The following is a 27,076-nucleotide window of genomic DNA, read 5'->3' as shown; positions in this document are numbered from 1 at the left end:
TTTGAATTCAAAATTGATTTTGAAGGGCCCTAATCTCCCATCCCCTGGTGCTCACGGTGTGTCTGCAGCTCCTGCCAGACTCTCGTTTTCTGGTTCAGCGCGCTGGTGCTCACGTCCCTGATGCTGTGAAATTGAGACTCGTCTGAGAGTCCATGTCCTCCTCCTCTATGGAGATTGCAGGCCTCCTGGGAGCCCTGTTTCATTAGATGGGTGACGCGGGCTTTGAGGGTGCCCAGGGAGCAGCTGAGTTGCTGTCAGGAGAACACAGATTCCAGATGCTTCTCCACCGGTCCCCACAGCTGTGCAGTTTCAAGCGGCATTCTGTTAAGGAACCTAGGGGCTGGCTCCAGCAGCCCAGGATGGGATGGGGGTTGGTGGAGGCTACAGATGGAGAAAGGCTTGGGCCTGGGGCTTTTCTGTAGCAAACTCCAGGGGCCGCTTTCTCCCACTGGCCCCCGGAGACTCAGACTGTGCTGACAGGGAAGAGGAGTCATTTTTGTAAGCCAAGAAGACCCTCAGGTAGGGAGTTGGGAAGGCTAGGTCTGTGCCAGGGGTGGAATTACAGAGACACCTGGTACTCCTGAGGGTTGAGATGGGTATTTATGTGTAAAGGGAGGCTCGCAGTGGAGGCAGGGGCTGGAGGATGTGTTTTTGCTCCTCTTTTATCTAAAAGATAAAGGGTTTATATTTGCATGAGAGTTGTCGTGCCTCAGCTGGAGCCCTGGGATGGCTTCTCAAAAGCCTGGATTGTGGCAGCCATGACCCAGGAGCTGCTGTGGTTGAATCTGCTTTGTTCGTTAGGGCCACATAGCTACAGGTACCTAGGGGGTGTGGCACAGGGGCAGCAACAAGCCTGATTAAGGCTCCATCTCTGGCGGCCCTGCCTATCTGAATTGGCCCACTCTGGCCAGCAGACTCTTGCCAGTAATATCTGGATAGAATCCAGTCTCTTCATGCATGAATTGAACTGATGGCTAAACAATGACTGCTGTGGGGCTCAACACTGGGAACACAATAGTGGACAAGACATGTAGGGCCCCAAGAACAGCCTTCATGGGGCTTTTGTTCTTAGGAGAGTACCCAATCAGAGTTTTTTTTTTTTTTTGAAACTCACAAATTGTGATGAAAAACTCAGAAGGAAATTACTGAAGTGTGGGGAGCTCATTTAAATAAGGAAATAAGGAGGTCAAGAAAGGCCTCTCTGAGGAGATAACATTTAAGCTGAAGCTTAAAGATGAGAAGGAGCCAAGTATATGCAGAGGCAGAGGCAGGGAAGGGTGTTCTGGGACGGTAATAGCATGTGCAAAGGCCCTGAGGCAGGAAGGAGTTTGGAGTGTGGCTGGAGCACAGTGTGCGAGGGGAAGGCAGACACCAGACCACATGAGGATGTTACAGGCTGGATGAAGAGTCTGGATGTTATTCTCAGGCCATTGGATGTTATGAAAGGGTTCCAAGTTGAGCAGTGACCTGCCCTGGTTTATCTGGAAGATCCCTCCAGCTGCCGTGTGAAGAATGGGCTATGGGTACCAGACATCATGCTATGCTCATAGTGCGTCGAGAGACTGTGATGGCTGTGGAAATGGAGGATGCAGGTGGGATGAGGAGCAAGAGTTGGCAGGGAAAAGGGTGAGGAGGATGGAAGTCTGAGGATGACACTGAGTTTCTGGCCAGAGCACTGGGTGGATGATGGTGTGGGAGGGAGGAAGTCTGGGTGAGGGTACAGGGGCGAGGTTTGGGGAAGAAATCAGGAATCCTGCTTTGGACCTGTTGCTTTTGAGCTATGTCTGAGACTCTAGAGACAACCAAAGAATGGAAAGAAAATGCCAATACCCATCCCGGAGAAGGTGAACACATTACAGATAACGATGCAATTAACGTAAGCCTCATTCCAAGTGACAAACTCCAGTGAGCACATGCAGCTTCTGATGTTTCTAAATTTCCCCCACTAAAGAACCATAGAAAATTATGTGAGGCTGTGAGAGCAGACTGCATCACACCTGCTCCAGAATCACATCCAGGCCTTCCTGCAAGCTCTCTATGATGTGAATATTTGTGCCTCCCCAAAATTCTTATGTTGAAGTCCCAACACCCAATGTGATAGTGTTAGGAGATGGGGCCTTTGGGGGTGATTAGGTCATGAGGGCAGAACCCTCAAGAATGGGATTAGTGCCTTCTTAAAAGGGACCCCAGAGAACTCCCTTGCCCCTTCTGTCATGTGAGGATGCAGCAAGAAGATGGCCATCTAATGATCCAAGAAGCGACTCTCACTAGACATGGAATCTGTTGGTGCCTTGCTCTGGACTTCCCAGCCTCCAGAACTGTGAGAAATGAATTTCAATTGTTTATATGCCACCCAGTCTGTGGTATTCTGTTATGGCAGCCTGAACAGACTAAGACAGTCCCTTAGACTATTGCTATTGCCCCAAACCAGACTCAGCTTCCCTCAACAAGGAAGATCTGTAGGGGATGTGTGGAAACTCCTCAGTCCCTTTATGTCATGGTGGGTTCAGGCTTTAGATGCCGTATTCCTAAGGATAGATTATTCTTCGCCAAAACGCACTGCAAAAATGTAGCATATGAAGCTTCCCACTTTGTACTCCTGCACAGGAAATGGCCCCTCTTGGGGGCTCTGGGGATCAGCGGCCCAACCTTTCCCTGACAAGGGGTGTTTTGTATTCCTGCAAGGAGTGTTTCAGAGCCGTCTTCTTTTGGTAGGGTCCAGATTGGGTCCAAGTGAAAGTTCACTTTCCCCATTGCTTGAGGAAAAGATGATGTGATGCTGCCTCTGGCCCTGGGACACAGCAGGCAGGGCATGGATGCCTCCTGGCCAGCAGCCTGGATCTGCAGCCTTGCTTGGCCGCTGGTGGCTTTACCCTTGGGCAAGTTGATGATTTCTCTGCACTCAGGGTCATGACAAGCATATGTTCCTGGTACAGAGCAGGCACTCAGTAAGGGGTAATGTGGTTTGAACTGTCATCCGGTTGAACATGACTACGGTGGCTGCAGGTGCTAGGGGTGTGAATGGACAGTGCTTCCCTTAGGCCTTCCCTCCTGTGATGGGCTCTAGCGTGCAGGAGGAGCTTGGCACTTAGAGCAGGCAAGCATTGCTGGACTTCACCCTGAACCAGTCCCCTCTCCAGGACCTCTTCTGCTCCAAATGTCTCACCCTGAGCTGGGCCTGTCTCCAGGACCTCTCTGCTCCCCGCCCTACCGATCCCCTCATTCACACACAAGGCCCTGGCTGTTGGTTGAGGCTCCTGCTATCATTATAGCCCTGGATCTGGAGCCCCCAGCCCAACCTCCTCCTGAGGACATGTGCCATCTCAAGGCTTCTTTGTCCTTCTCAAAGCTGCAATGCAGACATCTTGGCTCTAGTTCTACATGGCCCACTGCTCCCTTCCCAGCCCTGTGCCCTCTGTCTACTTAGTTTCTGGTCCATGTCCCCTTGCTGTTTCTGGTCCATGTCCCCTTGCTGGCTCTGCCCAGAAGCCCTTTCAAGATCCCACAGCAGTCATAGCATTTGAAGGACCAACAGATGAGTGGGAAAGTCCTGTGGTCCACCCAGAGACAGTGCCCTGCATGGACAGTCATCCCTCTTGGTTTTAGCCCAGGCCCTGATCTAACCATGGCCCCAGTCCCGACCGCAGCACCATCTGGCATCCAGGCTGCACTAGAGAATCCAGGATGTGCAGGGAGGCCCTGGGCGTGTGCTGGATGGGAACTTGAACTCTGGAGTCTGACAGGCCAGGATTCCAATCTCTGCCCTGCAGTCTTCTAGCTGCATGACCTTGCATGACCTGAAACTTCCCAGGCCACTGTCTTCTCATCTGTGAAATGGGAGTAATCATTTAGGGCATCAGAGTTAATATGAAGATTCACTGAGACAACACTATAAGATGGTTAGCCCAGCACCTGGCACAGTGACTGCTGAGTAAATGGTGGGGTTTATGAAAGGCATACAGAGCTCTGATGAGGGCATCTCCATCTCAGCTCCTTTTTTAAATTGGGTATCACATATATGCAGTTAAATGCACAAGGCTCAAATATTCAGCTCAGTGAATTTTTATACAGGTATGTACCCATATGAACACTCAGATCAAGACATGGGACATTTTCAGTACCTCGGGCTCCTCGTCCTTCTCTCAGTTGATAATATGTCCCCCACCTCACCCCAAGTAACCATTATTCTGACATCAGATCAGTCTTGCCTGTTTGGGAACTACATATAAATGGAATTATACAGTATGTACCTTTTTGAGTCTAGCTTCTTTCATTCAATATTATGTTGTCTGATTGACCCAGGTAGTGTGTATTGGTAATTCATTCTTTTTAATTGCTACAAACTATTCCATTGTACGAATATACCATAATTTATTTTGTTTTACTGTTGATGGACATTTGTGTTTTTTTCAGTGTACGACTATTAAGAAGAAAACATCAATGAACATTTTTGTGCATCTGTTTTGATGGGCATAAGCTCTCACTTCTGTTGGGCATATACCTAGGAATATAATTGTTGGGTCATGAGATACACCTAAATTTTCTCAGCTAATTGCTTTATGCTACTATGCCAAACATTGTTATAAGTACTTCATGTTCATTATCCAATTTAATCCTCAATCCTTTAAAGTGGGCTGTCCTCATTTAGCAGGTGAGTAAATTGAGGCAGAGCTGGGAAGTGCCAAAGCCAGAATTCTAGCTGAGGGTGTGTGTCTGCAAGGCCCACAGTCTCAGGGCCTACACTACCCCGCCTCTTCTCATAGACTCCCTTGAGGGGTAAGCAGCACCAGAGTCAAAGGTGCCAGTCCCTCCACTGAGCTGACCGCCACCCCATGGGCTGAACCCAGCCTCTCAGCCTTCCTCTCCCTGCCCTAGTGGGGAGCTGCAGGCCACAGGAGCCCCTGCCTCTCTCCCTCATCCTCATAGTGAACACGCTGCCTGCAAGTGGGTGTGCAGAGGGGCGGTAACGAGCGTGCTCTGGGTGGCTGTAGCCGCGCGTTTCAACAGTTGTTCTCATTGGCTTTTGATTCCAAATGAGTAGGAAATGCTATTAGTTCAGGCCTCGCCTGCCGCATGGCAAGGCCCTGGAATAGGAGTGCAGTGAGACGAGAAATTGTGGAGATAAAACTGGTGTGAAATGGAGGCCTTCTCACAAGGCTGGATGTGTCCGTGCGAAATGAAGTTACTTCTGAGAAAACGAGATTTAAAGAGATTCTGCAGAATTAGATTACACTTTCAAATTTCCTTATTAAAGAGGATTGATGCCTAGGAGGGGCTGCTGGTAGGCTTGGTTTGGGATCCTACTCTGCAGTTCCCAGGCCTGGGTGTGGGCCCAGGCAGGCAAAGCACCTTACAGGTGATAGGGACTCAGACCCCCAGGACCCAGAGAGTGAGTCTCCCCACCTCCAGAAGCTGAAGTAGGCATGAGGATTGTGGGACTGAACTTCTGGGTAATGTCTGATGTTGCACGTGGGTCCATGAGGGTAACAATAAGGGTTCATGCTCTTCCAATTCCTTCCATCTTCAGGTCTCTTACTTGTGGGTTTTGTTGAAATCAGAGCTTGATTCTAAGGGCTGTTCCACTTTTTGACACTGTAGTCTTTTAAGAGACTAAACGTGCATGCAGCTGCTTGTGCATATGTGTGCATCTGTGCATAAGTGTATATTTACATGAGTGCACCCAAAAGCGTGCTAATACACACACATGCATGTGTGTGCTTAGACGCATGGGTATGTATTTTCATGCAACTTACTGAGCACCTACTGTATGCCAGCACTGTGCTGGAAACTGAAATAAAACTGTTGTGGGGAGAATAAAACAGATACAGTCCCTCCTCACATGGACCTAGTATATGTGTGTGATCACGTGGACATGGGGAAGTATTTGTGTGCTGCTGTGCATGTGTCCTGCAGCTGTGTGGTGAGCATCTGCATGCTTTTCATGTGTCTCCTAATCTCTGTGAAGTCTCCTGCTTGGGTCTCAGACCCCCTCAGCATGTGGCCCTGCAGCACAGCACCCTCAGCATGCGGCCCTGCAGCACAGCCCCCCTCGGCATGCGGCCCTGCAGCACAGCCCCCCTCGGCATGCGGCCCTGCAGCACAGCACCCTCAGCATGCGGCCCTGCAGCACAGCACAGGAGTCAAGTACTTGGGCCCTAGTGATAGACTGCCAGGGTTCACAGGCCAGCTCTTTCTCCTACTAACTGTGATCAGTTAGCAAGCTTTCTTGTGCCCCAGTTTTCCCATTGTGAAATGGGGGTCATAATGGTTGTGGGTACAGCTCTTGGAGGCAGAGCACTGGGAGGTGCTCAGTCACTGTCATCTCCCTGCAGATTGCCCAGTGCAGGCTCCCTGCTGGCCCCAGAGGAGGGCTCGGGTACCCATGGTGAGAAAGGGAAGCCCCAAAGCTGCAGTAGCAGCTGTGTTGTGCTGTGTGAGCTCTGGAGAGGGCCTGCAGCTCAGTCTCCCCAGCCCAGGCCAGAGAATGCCTGGGTGCTAGTTTGGAACCAGTATTGAGGCTTGTTGAGAGATTATGAGAAATACCAAGGGCCATGCACAGTGATTCACACCTGTAACCCCAGCACTTTGGGAAGTTGAGGTGGGAGAATTGCTTGAGCCCAGGAGTTCGAGACCAGCCTGGGCAACATAGTTGAGACCTTGTCTCTAAAAATAAAATAAAATAAAATAAATTCCTCCCCCCAAAATTTAGCCTGGCTTGGTGATATGTGCCTGTGGTCCCACCGACACAGGAGGCTGAGGTAGGAGGATCTCTTGAGCCGGGAGGTTGAGGCTACAGTGAGCTGTGACCACATCACTACACTCCAGCATAGAGATAGAGGAAGACCCTGTCTCAAAAAATAAAAAAGGCTACACCTGCCTCCAGGGCTCTTTCCAGAGCAGCCAGAGGGTCCTGCCCTGGAACTGTCACCCTCTGCATGGCCACAGCAACTGCTTCCCACACGGCTGGTCACTGGAACAGCCTGTTGGACAGATACGGTGGCTTCCTTCTACACATACTTGCACTGACCACTAGACTGGCCTTTGGGTGGAGCTGGACTATGGCCAGTGCCAGGGTGACTTTAACCACAGTAGAACAATCAAATCAATTTGTTGCTCCTCAAAATAAGTGTCTGTCACTATCCTGTCCCATATATTGAGGAGGGCGACACTAATCAGAGTTCACATTTTACTGTGGCCTTAGGCCTTAGCACATCACATAAATTAACTCCGTTCTTCCTCATGATGACTCTGAAATGAGTACTCTTTTCACACCCATTTTACAAAAAAGAAAATCGAGAAAATGTGAATTAAGGTCACACAGTCAAAAGTGTCAGACAAACCCACATTGGGAGATATTCCATGAAATGACTGGCCTGTACTCTTCAAAAACGCCATTGTCTTGAAACACAAAAGAAAGGTTTAGGAATTCTTCCAGATGTAAGTAGACTAAACTTGACAACTGAATGCGATGCAGGGCCCAGGATTTTTCCATAAAAGATATTTTTGAAGAAATTGGTAAAACCTGAATGAGGTCTATAGATTAGATAATAATATTATGCCAATGATAATTTTCTGGTTTCAATTATTGCACTGTGGTTATATAAGAGAATGTCCTTGTTTTCAGTAAAGCATTTGCAAACCAGAAGTATTAGGGGATATAGAGGCTTCCTGTTTGAAACCAACTCTCAAATGATTTAGGGAAAAATTATAGGTAAGTTGGTAGGAGTAGGTAGAAAGACGGTGGATAAATCAAATGTGGTAAAATGTTATATGCAGGGAATCTGGGTGAAGGGTTTACAGGTTATTTTTTCTACTATTTTCTAATATTTCTAATATTTTCTAATATTTTTCTACTATTCTTGCGAGTGTCAAAATGATGTCAAGAGAGAAAATGTTAAAAGAAAAAGAAAGCAAGTGCTGAGCAGGGATGGTATCCTGGGGTGAGTGTTAATACTATCAGTTCCTGTTCACTGTGCCCTGGGCACCAGACTCTGTGCTATGGCCTCATGCGCATAACCTCATTCTATCCTCACCACATTCTGAGCGGAAAGAGACCATTGTGGCCCCCAGTACACACGTGCCAGTCAGAAAGGTGGGAGGATTTAATCCAGGTCCCCCAGCTCCTTGGAGCAGTTCCCAGACTTGAAACTAGGCTCTCTGATTTCAAGGTCTGAACTCTTAGCCTCAGTCCCGCTCTTGACTCTTACCTTTTGGGGAGAGTGGGCATGGGCAGGACAAAGGCATTTCTGCCTGGAGTAGTACAGAGTGAAGGCCCTGGGACACAAGCAAAGAAGATCTATTTGCTGGAGGGAGAGGAGCTGTGTTCCAGGATCCTGCAGGGAGCAGAGCCAGCAGTGCCAAGCAGGACACACTGGCGTGTGGGAGGGGCTGCAGATGCCCAGTGGAGTTGCCAGGGTGTGGCTACAGTGGCTCCAAGCAGGAGAGCCACAGGAAAGAGCCTGGAGTGACCTGGGACTGGGTGAGGTCGATGTTCTGGGCTGGAAGACTGGCCTTGGAGGAGCTCACTGGGGTAGGTGTCCCCCCAGGGTGCCGTCCAAACCAGAGGCACTGGTAGTACTGGAACCTGTGGGCTTGGCAGTTTCAGAAAGTCCACGTGCTGGAGCTGAGGGGCAACTGGGCTGGGACAGGTGGGCAGGAGTTGCTGGGGACTTGGGTCTGGCCTAGTGGACTACTCTGGGGTCCATGTGAAGATGAGGGCATTTCACCTCCCTGCTGGAGGAAGAGAGTGGGAGGGGCAGGATGACCTCTGGCAGTCCCTCCCCGTCACCTGGCCTGTCTGGCTTTCCCCCAGATTAAAGAGCGAGGGGTGAGTGTCTGGCAGCCAGATGAGTCAGACTGGGAGGCTTCTCTCCGAGCCTGGCTGCCTCCTTCCACCAGCAGCCCTGCCTCCACCCCCTGCTAGAGGTAGGGGTTGGAGTTCAGCCTGTTTCCCCTCCAATGTCGTTCCCCCCATGTCCTGAGACTTAGGGGTGACCCTGGGTTGAGTGGACTCGTTTATTCTGTTGGGCGCATGCATCTGAGTGTGTGCCCAGGCGTGCGTGTCGGCGCAAACATCATCCGTTGTAAAGTATCAGTGTTTTCATGGGTGAGTAGTAATTACTGGGTAATGCTTTAAAACCTTTCCTGAAGGAGCGCAAAGCCATTTTTTTCTAAAGTCAGGAGTACATTAAAAGGATTACCATGTAGATTTGATTTTTAGATAACACTAAAATGGATCCCAAATGGACTTCAGCAAAGGGATGCTATCTCCTTAATGGAAAGTGCATGGCCTGAGGCTCAGGTCCCAGAGCCAGGCTGGGGAAGGAGGGAGGGAAGAGGTGTCTGCAGAGGGGCAAGCTGGCGGATTGGGTGGGGGGCTAGGTGGGAATGGGGGAGGCAGAGCGGGAGGGAGGGCCCTGACCCTGTGGGGAGCTGATCCCTCCATCTGGGGAACAGGAGACTGCAGAGCCCCTCCTGAAAGCCCTTCCACCTTTCCAGCAGTGTTTTCAAGCCTCCTGGATCAGCCTGGTGAGAGCAGACACAGCATGGATGCCCCATGAGGAAGGAAGGCTGTCTCCACTGTTTTGTTTGACCCCCCAGAGCTCTTCCACTCTCCTGTGAGAAGCAAGGGATTGCTTCACTTTTTCTTACAGGCAGATGAAGGAAGTTAGGCCCAGAGAGACCGGGGGATATGCTCTGGACCCCATAGCCAGAGGACTGCAGACCTGGAGTCTGGTCCCAGGCCCATCCCACGGTGCTGTCCTGGCTCAGGCTTCCCCCAGGATGCCAGCCTTTCTTGCCAGGAGGTCTCTAGACCCAAGGGTCTCTAGATGCTCTGGGGCCTCCTCGGTACACTTTGGCAGAAGCTGTGTGGCTTCTATAAGAGTTTTCCAGAGCCAGGAATCAGTTCAGCATCCCGGAAGAGGGGTGTCCAGGTCTTAAGGTAACCTGCCTGTGCAGAGGCCAGCCTGGGCACAGGCAGCAGGGAGGGGGACTTGTGGCAGCTGGTAGCTGCACCCCTCATGGCTTCCACAGGGCCCTGTAGGTGTCAGATCCCTTCAGTGGAGAGACTGTCGACTAGTGCTGGAGTTCTCAGCCCTGCAGGAGCCAGGACAAACATGCTAGGGTCCGAGCTTGGAAGACCAGCCTGTCCAAGAGCCAGGGTAGATGGAAGAGAGAGTGGGACAGCTGCTTCAAGTGCTGGGCTCTCTCACTGTCTCCCTTCATGCTGGGCTATAATTTAGTGGGCTAGGGTCTCCCCTGAGTACAGAGGTTCCAGCCATTCACCCATGTTCTGGTAATAGCCCAAATATAGAGTCCTGGGAGGGGCTCAGGACCGCTGTGAAGGGAGCCAGGCCTGCCATGAGCCTGGCTGAGCAAAAGGAATGTGAGCTTTGTAGGGGCTGTAGTGGGGGCCTGGCCCAAGATCTTCCCAGTCGGTTTTTGAATGCATAGCTCTGTTGGCTGCACGCTCCCTGCACAGGGCCTAGGGACAAAGGTCCTGCCCATGGAGCCCTACCCTGGTCCAGGTCCTACCCTGGGAGGCCCTCATTTCCCCATCCAGCTATTTTAACTCCTCCCCCATGTCCCCACACCTCCCTGTAGGCCAGGACTTGGAAGGAGCCTTGCAGACCCCTTCAGTTCTCAGGGGTACCTGCTCCCCAGCTGCCCTCCTTCGGCTCTTTCAGAGCTCTGTGCCAGCTGGGCCCTGCTGGAAGAGACACAAGCAGGCCCGAGGACAGAGTCATCCTGTGCCCCATCCCTCTCTCAGACCAATTAACCTTTAGAACTGCATTAAGGAAATTAGGCAGCAAACTCCCCAGCTAACAGACAGGCCCTGCGGGGACTGGACAGAGGAGGAGGAGGAGGGAGCCCACTGGCCCTGCGCACTGCAGCCTGTGGGTGAGTGTCTGCTCCCCAGCCTCACCTATCCAGGAGAAGTCTGAGGAGCCAGCTGGGCTGACAGTGAGCACAGGAGAGGGGAAGGAGCCCTGGGGTCAGCTTGACGGTGGCTGACTCAATGCCCTGTAACTGTCTGAGCCTTAGGTTCCCCATCTGTAGAATAAGAGCATTTAACTGGAAGAACTCTGAGGGCTCTTCTGACCTTACATCTGTGGATTCTGAGACCAAGGCCTCTTGTGGCTGGTCCTCCCCTGATGCCCAAGGAGGGGGGAAGCAAAAGGAAGGGAAGCAGCCTAACCGTTCAGACTCTGGGTTGGGGGCGGTGAGGAGGGCTGGGAATGGGAGGGACACCAGGGGATGGGAGGAAGGCCAGAGCCCTGCAGAGAGCAGGAACCCTTTGGAGAGGACAGGGCCAGTAGAAGGACTGACTCTAGGGGAGTGTTGGAAAGCCGGGGAGGTGAGGAGGGATGGGCCCCTATCCAGCCTGCACCTTGGTCAGGAACAGAGCATGCACACCCTCCCTGTCTTCACAAGGATTCTCAGGCAACTCCCACAGGCCTGTAAAGTCAGAGAGCAGGGCTTCTGAGGTCCTCTCCACTTCCCTCCCAGCCTCACAGGTCCACATGGATGTCCAGGCTACTGGATGACATCTGTCCCCATCTCCTCCTCAACTGTCCCTGTGGTCCCAGGAGAAGGGAATAGGAATCCATGCCTCTGTCACTTCATGCCCACACCTGCACATCGTGCCTGTGTGTGAGGGGTGTGCGTGAGCACACATGCTCACCTGCTGCGATGGGAGGCTCTGCTCTGTGGTGAACATCATGTTGGGCCCTTTGTACTCGGTGCCTGTGTGTATGTTGGGAAGCCAGTATGGGTGCTGGAGGTGCTGATGGCTGAGAGATCCTAATCCTGGCAGAATGAGGAAGGATCCAGAGGCTCAGAGCCTGCCCTCCCCCAGGCCAGGGCAGGTGAGGTATGAAGCATTCCCAAGGAGAGCCCCAGCCAGGCCCTGCCAGCTGCCCCCTCTTACCTGCCAGGAGCCCCAGAGCCTCTGCTCCCTCCTGGGAGTGTCCCAAGAGTGTCTCACTTCCTTCTTGATGCCTTCACAGCTCTACATGGATAGACCAAGAGGCTGTAGCATTTCAGCTGGAGAAACATGAGTTGGCAAAAAGATCTGGGGGTTCTAGAGGATCTCATGGGCCTGAGGAGACTACATTTCTTAGGCTTATTGCTGAAAGAGCCAATGCGATGGTGGCTTCACATGGCGAGCTTCAGGCTTCTCCGGGCGAGACCACACAGGGGACAGAGGCCAGGGTGGGGAAGAACAGCTCAGGGAGGCTAGGCCTGGGGTCTGTGCATGCCTTGGAGCAGAGCAACCTCTGGAGGGACCTTCACAGGACCAGGGAAACAGGCTGTGCCACGCAGCCCAAAGGGCAGGACCCAGAGCCAGGGAAAGAGGTTACTGGGGAGAAAGCGAGGGCTCCTGGGAGCCCCAAACCTAGAGGGGGCAGCAGAGAGAAGCAGTGAGCTCCCCATTCTTGGGGGATATTCCTTGAGGCCCAGAGCTACGGGGCCCATCCTGCGTTCCTGTCTGTCTGTCCGTCTGCAGGCGTGCCGATGCTCTCCGTTCAGCCCAAAGGGAAGCAGAAGGGTTGCGCGGGCTGTAACCGCAAGATCAAGGACCGCTATCTGCTGAAGGCATTGGACAAGTACTGGCACGAAGACTGCCTCAAGTGTGCCTGCTGTGACTGTCGCCTGGGCGAGGTGGGCTCCACCCTCTACACCAAGGCCAACCTCATCCTGTGCCGACGCGACTACCTGAGGTGGGCTGCCGACCCCTGGCCTCGCAAGCCCTTGTCCTGCTCAGAAAGCCCCCTATCCTCAGCCCTAGTGTAACTGTGCCCCGGCCCTAGACCGAGTACCCTGTGTGCCCCCCCATTCTTGACTGTCCTGCCCCTGCCCTGCTTGCCCCAGATACCTGAGGGAAGGCCCAGGTCTTTATGCCCTTGGACTCAGTGCTCAGCACAGGTTCAGGGCAGGCATTTGTAACCTGGGGCTCCTAAGTTAAGCTTTCCGAGGGCCCCAGCTTTGCTCCCCCCACCACCCCCCACCCCCTGCCTTGGCCAGGTGCTTCTGACCCACCTGATCTGGAATCTGGGAGGGGATACTTCAGAGGGGCTTTGAGAACAGGTGTGGAAGCTTTGACTTCCCCGGGCCCCTCCTCCCTAATGAAGTCTTCTTCCCTCTCCCAGTGCCCAACTTTCCTTTCCAGGTGGTCCTTGGGAGCAGGCGTCCATTTGCCCAGGGAAACTGGTAGGCAGCCATATCCTAGGAGCAGGGCCACTGATGCTGGAGCTTCAAGACCTGGGTTGGAACTAGCTCTGAGCCTGTGGCTCCTAATCTTCTCCTAGCCTCAGTTTATTTCCCCGTCAAGGGTGAAAGAACAATGCTTCCCTGCCTTGCATTCCTCTGAGCTCTAACTCACCCTCCCTACAACCTGGATCCTATTCCCTGGGGCTGCCTCCCCCAGTTAACCCTCCCTGAGGCCATTTACGACATCAGCAAGGCTGGAAGGAGGCCACAAAGCAGGGCCTTGGCTGAGACCCAGCACCTGCATTTGGCTCTGTCGCAGGCTGCTGGATGGTGGCCGGGCTTGTGGGGAAGGAGGGCTCATCGCATTCATTAACAGGTCAGGGCAAAGGCTTCATGGGGCTCCCTCTGCCTAGGTCTGGGCATGTTGCAAGGGGGAGGTTATCAGTGGAAGCTCCCCCACTTCCCCAAAGATTCTTTGACTGACCTGCCTGCACCTTCTCTCTTAACACCTGCATTTAAAAGTGATGTAGTAAAACAGAATCTGTGACTCAATGCTCCTTGCCAGGGCTGGAGGGGAGAGGCTGAGGCCAGGAGCAGGGGTTAAGGAAGAATGTTCAGACTAGGCATGGTGGCTCATGCCTATAATTCCAGCACTTTGGGAGGCCAAGGCAGGCAGATCGCTCCAGTTCAGGAGTTCGAGACCAACCCTGGACAACATGGTAAAACCCTGTTTCTACAAAAAACAAAAAAAACAAAAAAAACAAAACAAAAAAAGAAGAGCCAGGTGTAGTGGCTGCACGCCTGTAGTCCCAGCTACTCAGGAGGCTGAAGTGGAAGGATTGCTTGAGCCCAGGAGTTTGAGGCTGCAGTGAGCTGTGATCGAGCCGCTGCACTCCAGCTTAGGTGACAGCAAGACCCTGTCTCAAAAAAGAAAAGAATGTTCCTGGGGATTCACCCCTTGAGGACCTAGAAGGGGCCTCCATGTCTGGAGGTTTAGGGCATCACCTGGGGGCTGAGCCTACCAGGTTAGGACAACATGGCAGACCAGCTGATGGGTCCACTTGACTTGGAGAGAGAGGCCCACAGTGCAGAATGGGCTTATCAGGAAAAAGCACCCACAAGCATACAGGGCCCCGCCAGCTACTAGGGATGGAAGGTAATTTTTTTTTCCTCTGGCAGAGGCAAGGAATGACTGTAGGACCAGCTAGACCAGTGGGCTGGGATGGGAGCGTGGCTTCCTTGAGCTGCTCAGGCCGGGAGAATGGCTGTCGAGAGCCTGCGCCCTCTGCAGCAACTGTTCCTGGGCTGATGGCAAGAAAAGCCCCTCTTGGCAGGCAGATGCTGTGGCCCAGCCTTTGTCTGCCTTAATCTGAGCCACCAGGCAGCTCAAGCTGATGAATAATGGAGCCAAGCTCATCTGCAGGCGCCTCAGCTTGAGCTGGACAAATTGGGGATTAGAGGGGCCCCCCTCTTCTCAGCCTCCTTGCCTCACTTGGGGCTTGCTCTGTCTGTGTGTAGGAAAGAAGCAAGGAGGAGCTGGGATGGCTCAGACCTTTGGGACATCCAGCCAAGGGCTGGCCTGCATGGGGAGGGAGTAAACTCCCTGTCCCTAGAGCTTTACAGCCAGCAGATGAGAGGAGGGATGCCTGCCTCAAAGAGGCATTTGTGCCAGATGTCCTTGGTGCTTCCTTTGGGCATCAGTTCTGTTTTACAGCATCTTTGAATAGCATCATCCATCCCTATTTCACAGAAGGATAAACTGAGGTTCAGAGAAAGGAAAAAAAAAGGGACTTAGGCAAGTGAAACAGTGAGTTTGTCATGGAAAAAGGATTTAATAAAACACTTTAATTTTGGCAAGGCACAGTGGCTCACGCCTGTAGTCCCAGCACTTTGGGAGGCTGAGGCAGGAGGATCATTTGAGGCCAGGAGTTCGAGAACAGCCTGGCCAATATAGTTAGACCCCATCTGTATTTTTAAAAAATAGAATAATAAACACTGTAATGTCAAAGGTGGGAAAAGCACATCACACAGTAGTTTAGAGCATGCCTTCTGGACCAACGCCCTGTGACTGTCCAAGTTGTTTCTCTGTGACTCATTTTTTAAATCTTTAAAATGGGGAATAACAATAGTACCACCTCCTAGGTTTGCTGTGAGGATTAAGAGTTAATCTTTGTAAAGTTCTTAGAATAGTGGCTGACACACAGTGAACCCTACCTAGATGGTTGCTTAGTGAATCGTGACTGAGAATTTACAACAGGTTTCACAACTACCCCGTGAAGGGTATGTTTCAGACTTTGTTTTATAGATGACTTAAATGAGGCTGAGAGAGACTCACTGACTTGCCTGAGGGCACACAACCCAAGATTCACATTCTGCCCCTGAAATTCAGGCTTGTGTGGTTCTGGATCCCTTGCTCAGGGCCCAGCCTAGGATTCTCTTGGTGGCTCCGGGGCTTGAGGACCCTTGTGGTAGCCTGGGAGGGGGCCTTGGGATAGGCAGTGACAGCCAACTCCTGACCCCCTACACACCCTCCCTGGAAGCGGATGTGCCGATTTCTTGGCAGCCTGATGTCAGGGCGGAATCTAAATGCTGCCCTCAGTGCTCTCATCCTATTGCATGAGCCCACCTGCCAAGCCCACAAGTTGGAGGATGGGAAGGACCCTGGATGGAGGCAACTCCTTTCCCCCTGCCCACCCAGCTCCCCAGAATGCTGCTGAGTCCTCTGCACCCTTCCCTCGGCAGGCTCTTTGGTACTACAGGGAACTGTGCTGCTTGCAGCAAGCTGATCCCAGCCTTCGAGATGGTGATGCGGGCCCGGGATAACGTGTATCACCTCGACTGCTTCGCCTGCCAGCTCTGCAACCAGAGGTCAGTGCTGGACTGGCAGACCCAACACACTCCCCAGACGCCAGTCTGAGGCCTGCTGGGATGGGCCAGGAGCACGGTGGAGGCGTGCAAGCAAATGCAGGTCGCATGTATGTATGTGGTGGTGCGTGCAGGTTATGAGCGTGCATGTGCTTTATGTGTTTTGTGTGTGTGTAAGCTTGGTAGCCAAATGTGTGCACTTTAATACTGGGTGTGCACATCTGTGTGGCACATTTCTGTGTGAATATAATGAAGGTGTGCATGAGTTTACTGTGTATGCATAGCGAGTGTGCATGTGCATGCATGTGTATTTGTAAATGTCATGTGCAAGTGGGCACATGTGCATGATGGAATTAATATGCATTTGTACATGTGTTTTTAAATGGGGGTGTATGTGTATGTGTAATGTGTGTGCATGATGAGGTGAGTATGCATGTGCATACATGTTTTATTTTATTTTTTGAGATACAGTCTCACTCTGTTGCCCATGCTGGGGTGCAGTGGCATGATCTCACAATCTTGGCTTACGGCAACCTCTGCCTCCCGGGTTCAAGTGATTCTCCTGCCTCAACCTCCCAAGTAGCTGGGACTACAGGCGTGTGCCATGACACCTGGCTAATTTTTTTTTCTTTTTTTTTTCTTTTTTTGTATTTTTAGTAGAAATGGGGTTTTACCATGTTGGCCAGGCTGGTCTTGAACTCCTGATCTCAGGTTATCCGCCCACCTCTGCCTCCCAGATTGCTGGGATTACAGGTGTGAGCCACCGCACCCAGTCTGTATATGTGTTTGAAATGTGCACGTGCATGGGATGACGTATCCTCCCACCCCCGTACCCAGTGTGTAGTATGTGTATGTGTGTGCACGTACGTTCCAGTGAGAAGGGGTTCCCAAATCTAGAGGGCAAAGTCCCCTTAGGGAGTGGCCACTCTCTCCTCACCCAACCCTTGTGATTCTGGTTCCAGCCCAGCCTCTTTTCTGGTCTCTTGGCCCCAACTCTGTGCCCTAGCCCTGTGGGAGTCCCTGGGGACCTAAGGAGCCAGAGCCCTTTAGTTCTGGCTGGGGCCTAGCACCAGAAGGCAGGCGCTTTTCTCAGGAGCCCCCAGGTCAGGTAGGAACGCATACAAGTGCTCCCTGAAGTGAGGTTCAGAGGGACCTACAGGGCACGCTGGTCTGGCTGGGGGCTCTGGCCAGACCTGGTGCTAGGAGGGCTCAGTGAACTTACAGCGCCACCTGGTGGTGCGACTGGAATCTGCTGGAACTAGGCCAGCGATCCTTGGGGTCTCACTAAAGGCTTCACCCACCCTGGGGACATCTTTAGGGAAAGGACTGGAATCTTCCATTACCTGGGGAGGACTAAGAGACCAACGAAGGATCTTCCTTGGGTAGGAAAGGAGATACTGGAACAGGGTCATCTCCTAGAAGGATGCTTTAGGTAACCTACCGATTTTGTTTAGAGGAAGAATGAATGCCCTGTACTGAGCCATCCTCTTAAATTGGGGAGAGGGATAGAGGGATGGAAAAAACAACCATTTTATCCCTCCCTCCTTACCCATCTCTGCCTTTTTTTTTTTTTTTTTTTTTTTTTTTTTGAGACTGAGTCTTACTCTGTTGCCCAGGTTGGAGTGCAGTGGTGTGATCTCGGCTCACTGCAACCTCTGCCTCCCAGGTTCAAGCAATTCTTTGCCTCAGCCTCCCAAGTAGCTGGGATTAGAGATGCCCACCACCATGACCAGCTACAGTTTTTTTGTATTTTTGGTAGAGATGGGGTTTTACCACCTTGGCCAGGCTGGTCTTGAACTCCTGACCTTGTGATCCACCCACCTCAGCCTCCCAAAGTGTTGGGATTACAGGCATGAGCCACTGTGCCCGGCTCCATTTCTGCTTTTCTCCATCTGTCTCCCTCTTTGGTCTTTTTCTGTTTGTCCTTTCCCTTTCTCCCTCTCTGGGACTGGGGTAGGCTGCTCCTGTACCTCTCCACTAACCCCCCTAATCCTACACTCACCTCCACAGGAGACCTGACTGTGGAAACCTGTGGCCCAACTGTCTCTCTGTCCTACCACTCCAGGCTACAGGGCCTGGCCAAGGTTGGGGCTGGCCTGGGGGAATTGCCCAGGTGTGCTGTGGGAACTTTAGGCAGTCCCCTCTGGAAGGTTCGAGGAACAAACTTCCCCCACCACCTCCCACATAGCCCACCTCCTAGGCCAGGCCGGGTTCTGTCTGCAGCACCCCCTTACCCACTGGGACCTTCCCATGGCTTCTCTCTCTTGCTTGGATTTTCTAGATTTTGTGTGGGAGACAAATTCTTCCTGAAGAACAACATGATCTTGTGTCAGATGGACTATGAGGAGGGGCAGCTCAATGGCACCTTTGAATCCCAAGTTCAGTAACACCCGGCGCCTGGCCTCCAGGCCCGTCTGTCCATCTGCCCGCCTGCCCACCCGCCTGGCCGGCCAGCCAGCCACTCTGCCAGTGCAGGCTGGCCAGCCACTCTCCTGCCACCTTAGAACTTCTCCATCCTCGATGGGAGGGACGGCCCTTCCTCCTCCACCACCGCCCGTCTGTGTATGACCCCTCCTGGGGCCAGGCCGGGCCTGTACAGTCTGTCTTCTGTATATAAATGGGAACATTTATTTTATGAGAAATGTAATGCGATTTTATTACTGGCGTGGATTAAACTTATGAATGTTTCCGGGAGGTTACTCTGCGTTGTTCACATGACTGACACAGACCTGGGGCCCCTCCCCTCTGCCTCTCAAGGGCAGAGCACAGAGCAGGGTGGGGGTCTCCGGCACGTGCTATTGCCGGGCAGGGGAGCAACAGGCTGGCTTTAGGGGAAGAAGCTGGGAGGAACGAGACAACTCAGAGACCCTAGCTCCAGCCGGAGGTGAGACCTGAGGCATCTTCCCTCTGGGAGAGCACACACTCTGGCCCTGAGTAGGTCCCCAAGAAAAGGGGCAAGATGAAGCCTTCCCTACCCTGTGTTCCATCCCCTCTGTTGAGACCCCCGACTGAGGGCACAGATGGAGACCCAGCTCTGACCTTTTCCCCAGTAGGACCACAAATCTTGTGTCCTCTGCCATGGGAGCACCATGCTGAAACCTCTCTTCCCTTTTAGGGTGACGGACAGTACTCGTTGTCTCTGCGAGCAGCTAGGGCCCAGCTTTCTGCTCTTCTGAGTGAGCAAGAAAAATCCTGTTTCCTTTCGACTCAGCCCATGCAGTCTGGAGGCATCCATTTATTCAGTCAGCAAACCTCAACAAACTCCGTGTCTCAATCCCATGCTGCAACCGGGGGTGTCCTGGAGCAAATCAGATGTGAGAATGAATCATAGATCAGACACTGTCCCTGCCCTTGGGGAGCTTGCTGTGGGGGTGGAAAGTGGAAGCCATGTTGCGGGGAAAGCCAGGAAAACAAAGCACATCATTGTGAGGACAGAATGCTGTGCGGAGACCTGGGACAGGCCAGTTCCCTCTGCGGGACACAAGGCCACTTGTGATGACTTAAGAGAGTCATGGATGGACAAGTCAATGCACATATGGTCAGACAGACATGTGCTGCAGGCAGGAAGGATGGACACACAAGTAGACAAGTGTGTAGGCAGAGACAGGCAGGAGAGGTGGAGGTGGGCAAGCCCCATCACTCACCTCCAGCCACAGCTGCAGCAGACAGGCAGGCATCAGGGCGTTTTCCACCTCCCCCGCTGAGCTAGATTCACTCAAGGCAGCAGGGGTGCTGTCTTGGTCTTGGCTGCAGCCACAGTGCCAAGCACAGAGTCTGGAACCGTAAAGGTACCTTCTCACTGGGCAATATTAAAAAGAGAGGCTTCTTGAGTCCCTAGCCTAGACAGAAATAGCTGCACAGACAGGCTCCCTCACTATCAGGCCGCTCCCTTCTCCTTCCCAGGGGCTATTTTCACCCTAGCCATAGCCCAGAGCCCAGGGCACATGTAGCCAGACTATTGCCTCAAGCCCTGCCTGCTCCTGGGCAGGGAATGGGCTGGGCTGGGCTGGGCTGGGCTAGGCTGGGCTAGGCTAGGCTGGATTCCCACCTCACCCTCCCCAGGCCTACTCCTCCACTTGAAAGTGAAAAGATGGCGGGGCCCTCCTGCGGGCTTGCAGGAGGCTACCTCTCCAAGTTGTGGTTTTGTGGTCACTGGCCCAGTTTGTGAAAAGGGATTGCTAGAGTCGAGGATCCTGGGGCAGGAGTTCTCAACTTTGGGGGCATCCGGTTTCTGTGAAGGAGCTGCACCCTGTATGTGTGAGAAGAGAGCCGAAGGCCGGTGGATCTGGCTGCAGTGGGTGTTTGTGTGAGCCATGGGTTCAAGGGGACGGTGAAACTGGGAGTTGTCTGTATGTGAGCACATGGGATTGTGAAGGAGTTTGAGTGAGGAGAGACACAGAGGGCTGGAGTTTATAATAAGGACTTTTCTTGCTCAACATGAAAAAGCAAATGATTTTCCTGCATTGTAGCAGAGTCCGCAGTGCCAGATTCTCCCCGGACCCTTAGGTCTAGGATGGCTGTGCCCAACCCAAGGGCCCCAACTCTTACTTCGAGTTTGCTGGAGATAAAGTTATAACACAAGTTAATTACATGGTTATCGAGAGATAACGGAGCCAGTTGAATGCAGTTTCTGGGCAATTACAATTGTTTCCAACAGAGTTACCATATTGCAGCCATGAAATAACATGTCATTTTGCAGTAATTATGTAATTAACTTGTCTCACCACTCTAGGTTGCACAACAGTTAATTCACTCACAATGAGATAGAGTCAAACTCAGGCAGGCAGGGTTTGCAAGTCCCCAAGAACAGAGCTGGCCTTCTAAGAAGACCCCAGCCCCATCCTGCCCACCCCAGACCTTGTCAACGGACTTCCCCAGCTCAACATGGTATGGAATTTGCCAAGTCTGGCATCATGGACCCAGTTATTGCTCTCTCACCGTCTCATCTGGGAAATGGGGATGATCTGATTCCCAGGTCAGCCACGGGCCCCAGATCTACACTGTGAAGTGCTGTGGTTACATGAGCTACAGTCAGCATTGTGGACATCATGAGATCCTCAGTAGGAGACCCTCACCCAGAAAGTCCAGTATCAGTCCACAGATATCCTGAAGAAGAGGCCACATGGGCCTCATCTTAGCAAGTGTGAAACTCATAAGAGGGTAGGGATGAAGCAGAGGGAGACCAAGCTCATTCTGTAACAGAGCAACTGGGATAGCGGGAATGGCCACCAAGGTCTGGGGATTATGCACCTGGAGAGAATTCGCAACACCCAGGAACACCCAAGGGTGACACAGGAGAAGCCTGAATTCCTCCCCCATCACTGCAAAGGAGAAACTTGGTTAAGTGTAGGGCATGAATTGTGTGGACTTGGCTCTCCTTAGGGGTTGCGCCCACCACAGATGATTGGTGCAGGGAGGGAGAGCTGAGTGTGAACTGTTAGAGGCTGCAGCAGCTCTCATCTCAGCCTGGGGCATGTGGGCGGTGGGGAATGTGGGCCACCATTGAACCACAGCTGTGCACAAATCTCCCTTTCCTCCAGCCAGATCTTGGGATCTCATCCCCTCTCCCTGCCTTCCTTGGTGGCCTGGGGAAGAGATACCCTAACAGGGGGCCTGAGCCCATGAAATATGGCACCTGCTTATGCTCCCACTCCTTGGCCTGAAGCTGGACTGCGCAGCCCATGTTTGGAAAGAAGTTTGATTCCAATCTTAACACTGCTGCAGAGCCCATTATGAAATCTCCTATGAATCCTGTCTCCTCCTGGGCCTGCTCCCAGAAACCTTCCCCCACATCATGAGACATGCGGAGGCCACAGGCACAATCCACATGACATTCCTGCCTGGGAGATCTCATCTCTACAAGGAGACAATTGCTCTTTCCCTTAAAGCTATCAGAGACCATTCATGGCCAGGATTTTTATTCTAGGGCAGCGTCCTTCTCCTTCATGACTCAAGACTTCCAGTGGGTGCTGCCTAGACCCCAGCTGTCTGAGCTTATGTGCTCTGAGCCCAGGACAAACAGCCAGGTCCTCGGACTATCCCCTGGCACTGGGTTTTGCAGAGCTTATTGCCTTTGCCAAGAAAGCCTGGGCCCCTCAGAGGTTCCAGAGCCCATTGGCTGCCTGTGGCACCTGGGCTGGGGTCTGTGCCTCCGTGGTCCCCATGCCTTCTCCGGGACACCACATTCCAGAGAGGAGCTGGTTCAGGGGCTCCTGCCTGGGGCTTTCTTTGCAGACTCTTACCTCCTGGATCTGCTCTGGAAGCATAGTGAAGCCTGTTGGGGTGGGGTAAGGGATAGCTCTGGGGTTTCCTGAAGTTCCAGCAAGTCCAGTTTTGTCTTCCAGAGCTCAAAGATGCTAGGGAACTGAGGCAGTTCTTGGGTCACATTTGTTGTTCTAATGGGTCTGCCTGCTGCACTGGGGGAACTGAAGGGCTCTCCTGACAAGGGGCCAGAGAGCTCCTCATGATTACCTGGGCCCCCTTTCTCCGGCTGCCACCCTGATCCCTGAGCCCCCGGCCCATCTGCCAGGTACTAGGTGGGATCAGGGATCAGCGACAGAGCACTGAGACACAGAGGGACAGAGGAAGAGATGAGAACGAATAGGTTGTGGTGCAGTGGAGGGAGAGAAAGAGAGATGGAAACAGAGAGGGGGAGATGGAAAGAAATGAGGCAGAGGGCAGGAGAGGAGACAGAGGGGGAGGGAATGGGAAAAGCATCCCAGAAGAAGTTTCTAACTTCAGGGAAGGTGTGAGGTGACAGCAGTGCGGAGGAAAGGGCAGCGTGGCATGATGGTTACATGCATAGGCCCAGGAGCCAGATTATGTGAGTGCAGATCCTAGCTCTCCACTTGGCAGCTGCACAGCCCGGGGCAGCTTACTTAGCTTTCATCTTAGAGATTAGGCCTTTCCTCATCTGTAAAGGGGACTGATGATAGTGCCTGCACCTCAGGTTGCTCCCAGTGGTAGATGAGCCATCACATGGGAGGTGCTCACAGCTGCAGCAGCTCCTGGTAAACACCAGAACATGTAACTGCTGCTGGGAACCTTCCTTTATACAACCAGCACTAGGTCTGCTGGTTTGAGGCCTGGCTCACCGCAGCAGAGTCCTGCGTCACAGGTGACTCCTGGGCATCTGAGAGCTCTCAGGAGAGGGGCACTGCGTGCTGGCACCAATGGGGGAAATCCAGCCCAGACAAGGCAGGCTTTCATAAAAACATGCCCAACCCGCTTAAGCCTCTCAGCAACTCTATCTTACAGTTGAATCATCCCCATTTTACAGTTGAAGAAACTAAGGCTCAAAGAACCATTCTAGTTAAATAATATTCAATAGCATCTGGACTTGAATTGAGGCCTGGTCTGACTCGAGTCCATGTGAAACTGCCACCTAGAGGCCGCTCTGGGCAGTGGGAGGATCTGGGAGTCCAGAAGTAGATTTTATCCTCACTAAACCGCCAGATCCTCTCCCAGTCTGCATTCCCTTTTCTCTCTACAACTCACGCCCTAGCGAGGGCTTGGTGCACAGAGGGGAAGGGTCCTCGGACACTTATGTTCCTCACTGCACATCCTGCATGAGCATGTCACTGGGCCTGGCCTGTGCTGGCCACTGGGTGGGATGAACAATTCCAGATGCTGAGCAGAGGCAGTGCAGGCAGCCTGTCCCATGCCTGAACTGAAGGTTTATCAGTGGGACAGGCCCCATTGCGTCATTACTGTCAGTCTGTCACAGATATGAGTCAGGTGCCTGCTATACGCCAGGCACGGTGCTGGAGGGAGGCTATGGGATGGAAACACAAGTGAACAAGGTCATTCTCTGTGTGGTTTAAAGTCTAGTGAGGGAGACAGACAATAAACAAATAAAAAGATCAATAACAGGCTAAAGACAGTGCCGGGCAGCAGGGAGAAGCTGGAGGGAAGCCTACTCAGAGAGAGTGGGCAGGGATGAGAGTTTCTTGCCCACCACCCTTAGAGACCATCTTATCGGATGGGCTCACTTTGGGGAAACGGGGGCCCAGAGATGAAGTGATGGCCAGGGGCACACTGGAACCAGCCTGGGTTGGGAGCCTGGGTTCCTGGCCCTCAGCCTGGCCCAGGGCTCTGTCTCCTACATCCTGTGACTTGCGTTCCAGACAAGGATCCTCATCGGGCACACAATGGGTGGAGGAAAGGAAACCGCTCAGCCCTGACACCTGCTCAGTGCTTCTCTTCCTTGTTTTCCAGTTAATAAGAAACATTACTCCTTAAAATGTCAAGAAATTGGGTTTGGGTTCTTGGCTTCGACCACCAGTCTCCCTGCCCCATAATTCCACGAACTTAGGACACATTGGTTAGATCCATGGCTTCTGGGGATTCTAGAGGGGTTGTTCCGGACACTTGGAGTGACTGCCCTGTATAGCATATGCATTAAGAAGGCAGGATTCTCTGCAGACTCAGCACAGTAGTGTTCTGGGGGAAAAACAATTCACTGTAAAAGCAGGAAAGTGCAATGCCCTAAGGGCTGCAGGACACCGGGAACTGGCAGGACCAGCTCTCCTGTTCCTTTTCTCCAGCCCTTGCCTCTTTCAGCCCTGCTGGTTAGTTCTGATGGGGGAGGAGCTGAGGCTCAGCTTTGGGGCCTCTGTTGGACCTTCCTGGCTCCTGGGGTCCAGAGGTGGGCCGAGGCAGGTGGGTTTCTCTTAGCTGTGCATCACAGGCCGAGGTGTGATGGCTCCTGTCTGCTGCCAATGACATGCGCATTAGGCACCCCCTGAGGGAAGGGTTGTTTTGTCCGGGTCCTGGAGACGCCCCTCCCTGCTTCACCTGGGCTTTCAGGGCTATCGGTTCCTGAAATCAGTCAAGGTGACGGTAGGGCCCCTTGCTCCTGGTCCAGGCACAACAGGCCACCATCCATTCCTCTCTCACAGTGAAGGAGTGAGGGTGACTTTGCACAAAGTAGGGTTGGGGTGGGCACTGGTTCCATGGGACCCCATTCTCTGAGTTCCCGTGGGCTGCTGCCCCTCAGCCGGGGGCTCTGCTGGCCCAAGCCCGTCCTTCACCCTTTCCTGCACCTGCCTTCTTATTTAGGGCCTTTCTGGAAGCTAATCCCCATGCTTATTAGATGACCCCTCCTCCTGTCCCTCTGCTTTCATTAGAGACAAGAGAGCTAATTACTGGCCCCTCTGAGGCCCCCCTACAGGCCATTTTAGAGCTGAGGCGGCCCTTAAAATGATTTAAAAATCCCATTTCCCTGCAATGCAATAGACTACCCTTCCCTCCTCATTAAGGCTAATTACAAAACATTGCCCACCTGAGAGGGTCCTGCTCTTGTCCTCCCACCCATGCCCACCTCCAGCGGTGGCTCCCCAAAGAAGCCTCCCCAGGCTGGGAAGGGAGGCAAGGGAAGCATCAGAGGCTTTTCTCCCTTCAGGCAGACGTCCCAGAAAATTCTGGAAGACTGAGCCTGAAACAGCCCGAGGCAGGATGGGTGCAGGTTGTGGGGGTTAGATGGAGAAATGTTGAGAAGGGGAAAGAGAAGACCAGGTTTGAATGGTGGGCGCCACCCCCTTCTGGGGCTGTCAGGCCGCAGAACTGCAGAACTTCCCCACCAAGTCCAAGACGTGAGCATGTCCTATGTGAAGGAGAACCAGGCCGGGTCTCAGGACTCTCTGGAGCTCTTTGTGGTCCTGGAGTTTCCAAGATGGAGCCCCTTGGGCTCATCAGCAGATACAGAGTGGAAGAGGCGGTGGAAAGCACCCCCGACAAATACGGCGTGGCCTTTCCCTGGAAAGCCAGCACTCACTAACTCCAGAAGCAGCTCAGCTCTTCAAAGGGGGGGCCTCCGCCCAGGTGCCTCTGACTCCAGAAAATGATGCTGACATTATCCTTTATTGTGACATTTGTCTTGTTCCCCTCTGCCCCCTGCCTGGGATCAGCAAAGTGGAAAAACCAAATGAAAAACTCAGGCTATCAAAAAAGGAGCACTTTAAAAATTTCAGCATATAATGTGTGCGTGTCACATATATCTTATATAAGGGTTTGTTTCATTTCAAACACATAACTTTATTTTGCAGTTTAGATATTTTTATTTTAAATCCCATATGGGGTTGGATGCCCTCATCTTTTTTCTTTAGCGTAGGGCCTCTAACCTAGGCTCTGGACTCCATCTAGCTCTGCTCTCTCTGTATGCAGTGTGGGGCTGTGCAACGTAATCTCTGAGGTTCATCCCTCTCCCACATTCTGGGAAGTGGTGAGTCCCATTCCATGGGACATTTGGTATGGACTGTTTCTGCATGCTTTCTTCCCAACCCCGCCTTTGGTAGGGGGCTGTAGATTGGTGGTGTGCAGTAGATGGACCACAATGTTTAGCTCATAACCAAGCTTTGTCGAAGGGGGAATATAAAGCAAAAAAGTTGCATGATCTATTTTGTTGGGGACCCCAAGGTGTTCCCAATGTGAGCCCAGGGCTAAGAAGGAATAGACTGCCTTCCACCACTGAGTTTGTCTCTGGTGACCCTCAACACCAGCAATGCTTTGAAGAATAGGACACCATATTCCTCACTCCCCTTCAGACACTCTCCTAGTCTTGTACACCTTTCAAGTTTTGCTTTCTGATTTTTGCAGATAAACATTTAGGCCAGGATAAAGACTTCATATAAAGGAAGGGGCACAGGTTCCAGAGTCCCAAGGTAGATGCAGATTCTGGGCTCCTGATCCCATCTGGGTGAGGACCAGATCCCCATTATACTTCTGGTTGTCTTTATTCCCTGTTAGAATGCACACTTCTACCTTTCCCTACCACTGACCAGTAGCCCTTTGTCCAGCAAAATAATGCCCTTGGGCCTGAAGAGACCTTAGAGGCACAATATCAAGGGCCCCTTGCTTTTAGTGGGCAATCTACGTTTTTATATTAGCGGTCACAGGTTTCTACCCTCTAGGAACTTACCCGCCCGAGTGGGGCCAAAGACAACAACCCATTATAGAAATGTTTCTGCTTATTAAAGCCCTATAACCCCCATTGCTA

General features: G+C 52.4%; 1 protein-coding gene across 7 annotated transcripts in view; it reads left to right on the top strand.

Annotated features, from left to right (window-relative positions):
* The window catches only part of LMO1 (LIM domain only 1), a 44,468-nt gene extending 25,694 nt beyond the window's left edge, over positions 1-18,774 (top strand). For 5 of the 7 annotated variants that reach the window (XM_003910258.4, XM_009186670.4, XM_009186669.4 and 2 more), the window contains 3 exons: positions 12,512-12,725; positions 15,958-16,083; positions 18,362-18,774. In XM_003910258.4, the coding sequence (XP_003910307.1) occupies positions 12,512-12,725; positions 15,958-16,083; positions 18,362-18,467 (446 nt within the window). In that variant the 3' untranslated portion in view covers positions 18,468-18,774. The other 2 variants (XM_009186671.4, XM_009186668.3) reach the window with 2 other exon arrangements.
* Positions 18,775-27,076: the final 8,302 nt, after the last annotated feature.

This window comes from Papio anubis, chromosome 12 (assembly GCF_008728515.1).
Source record: "Papio anubis isolate 15944 chromosome 12, Panubis1.0, whole genome shotgun sequence".
NCBI lineage: Eukaryota > Metazoa > Chordata > Mammalia > Primates > Cercopithecidae > Papio > Papio anubis.
Note: the sequence above shows the minus strand (reverse complement) of the source record. Positions and strands in the feature narration are given on the sequence as shown.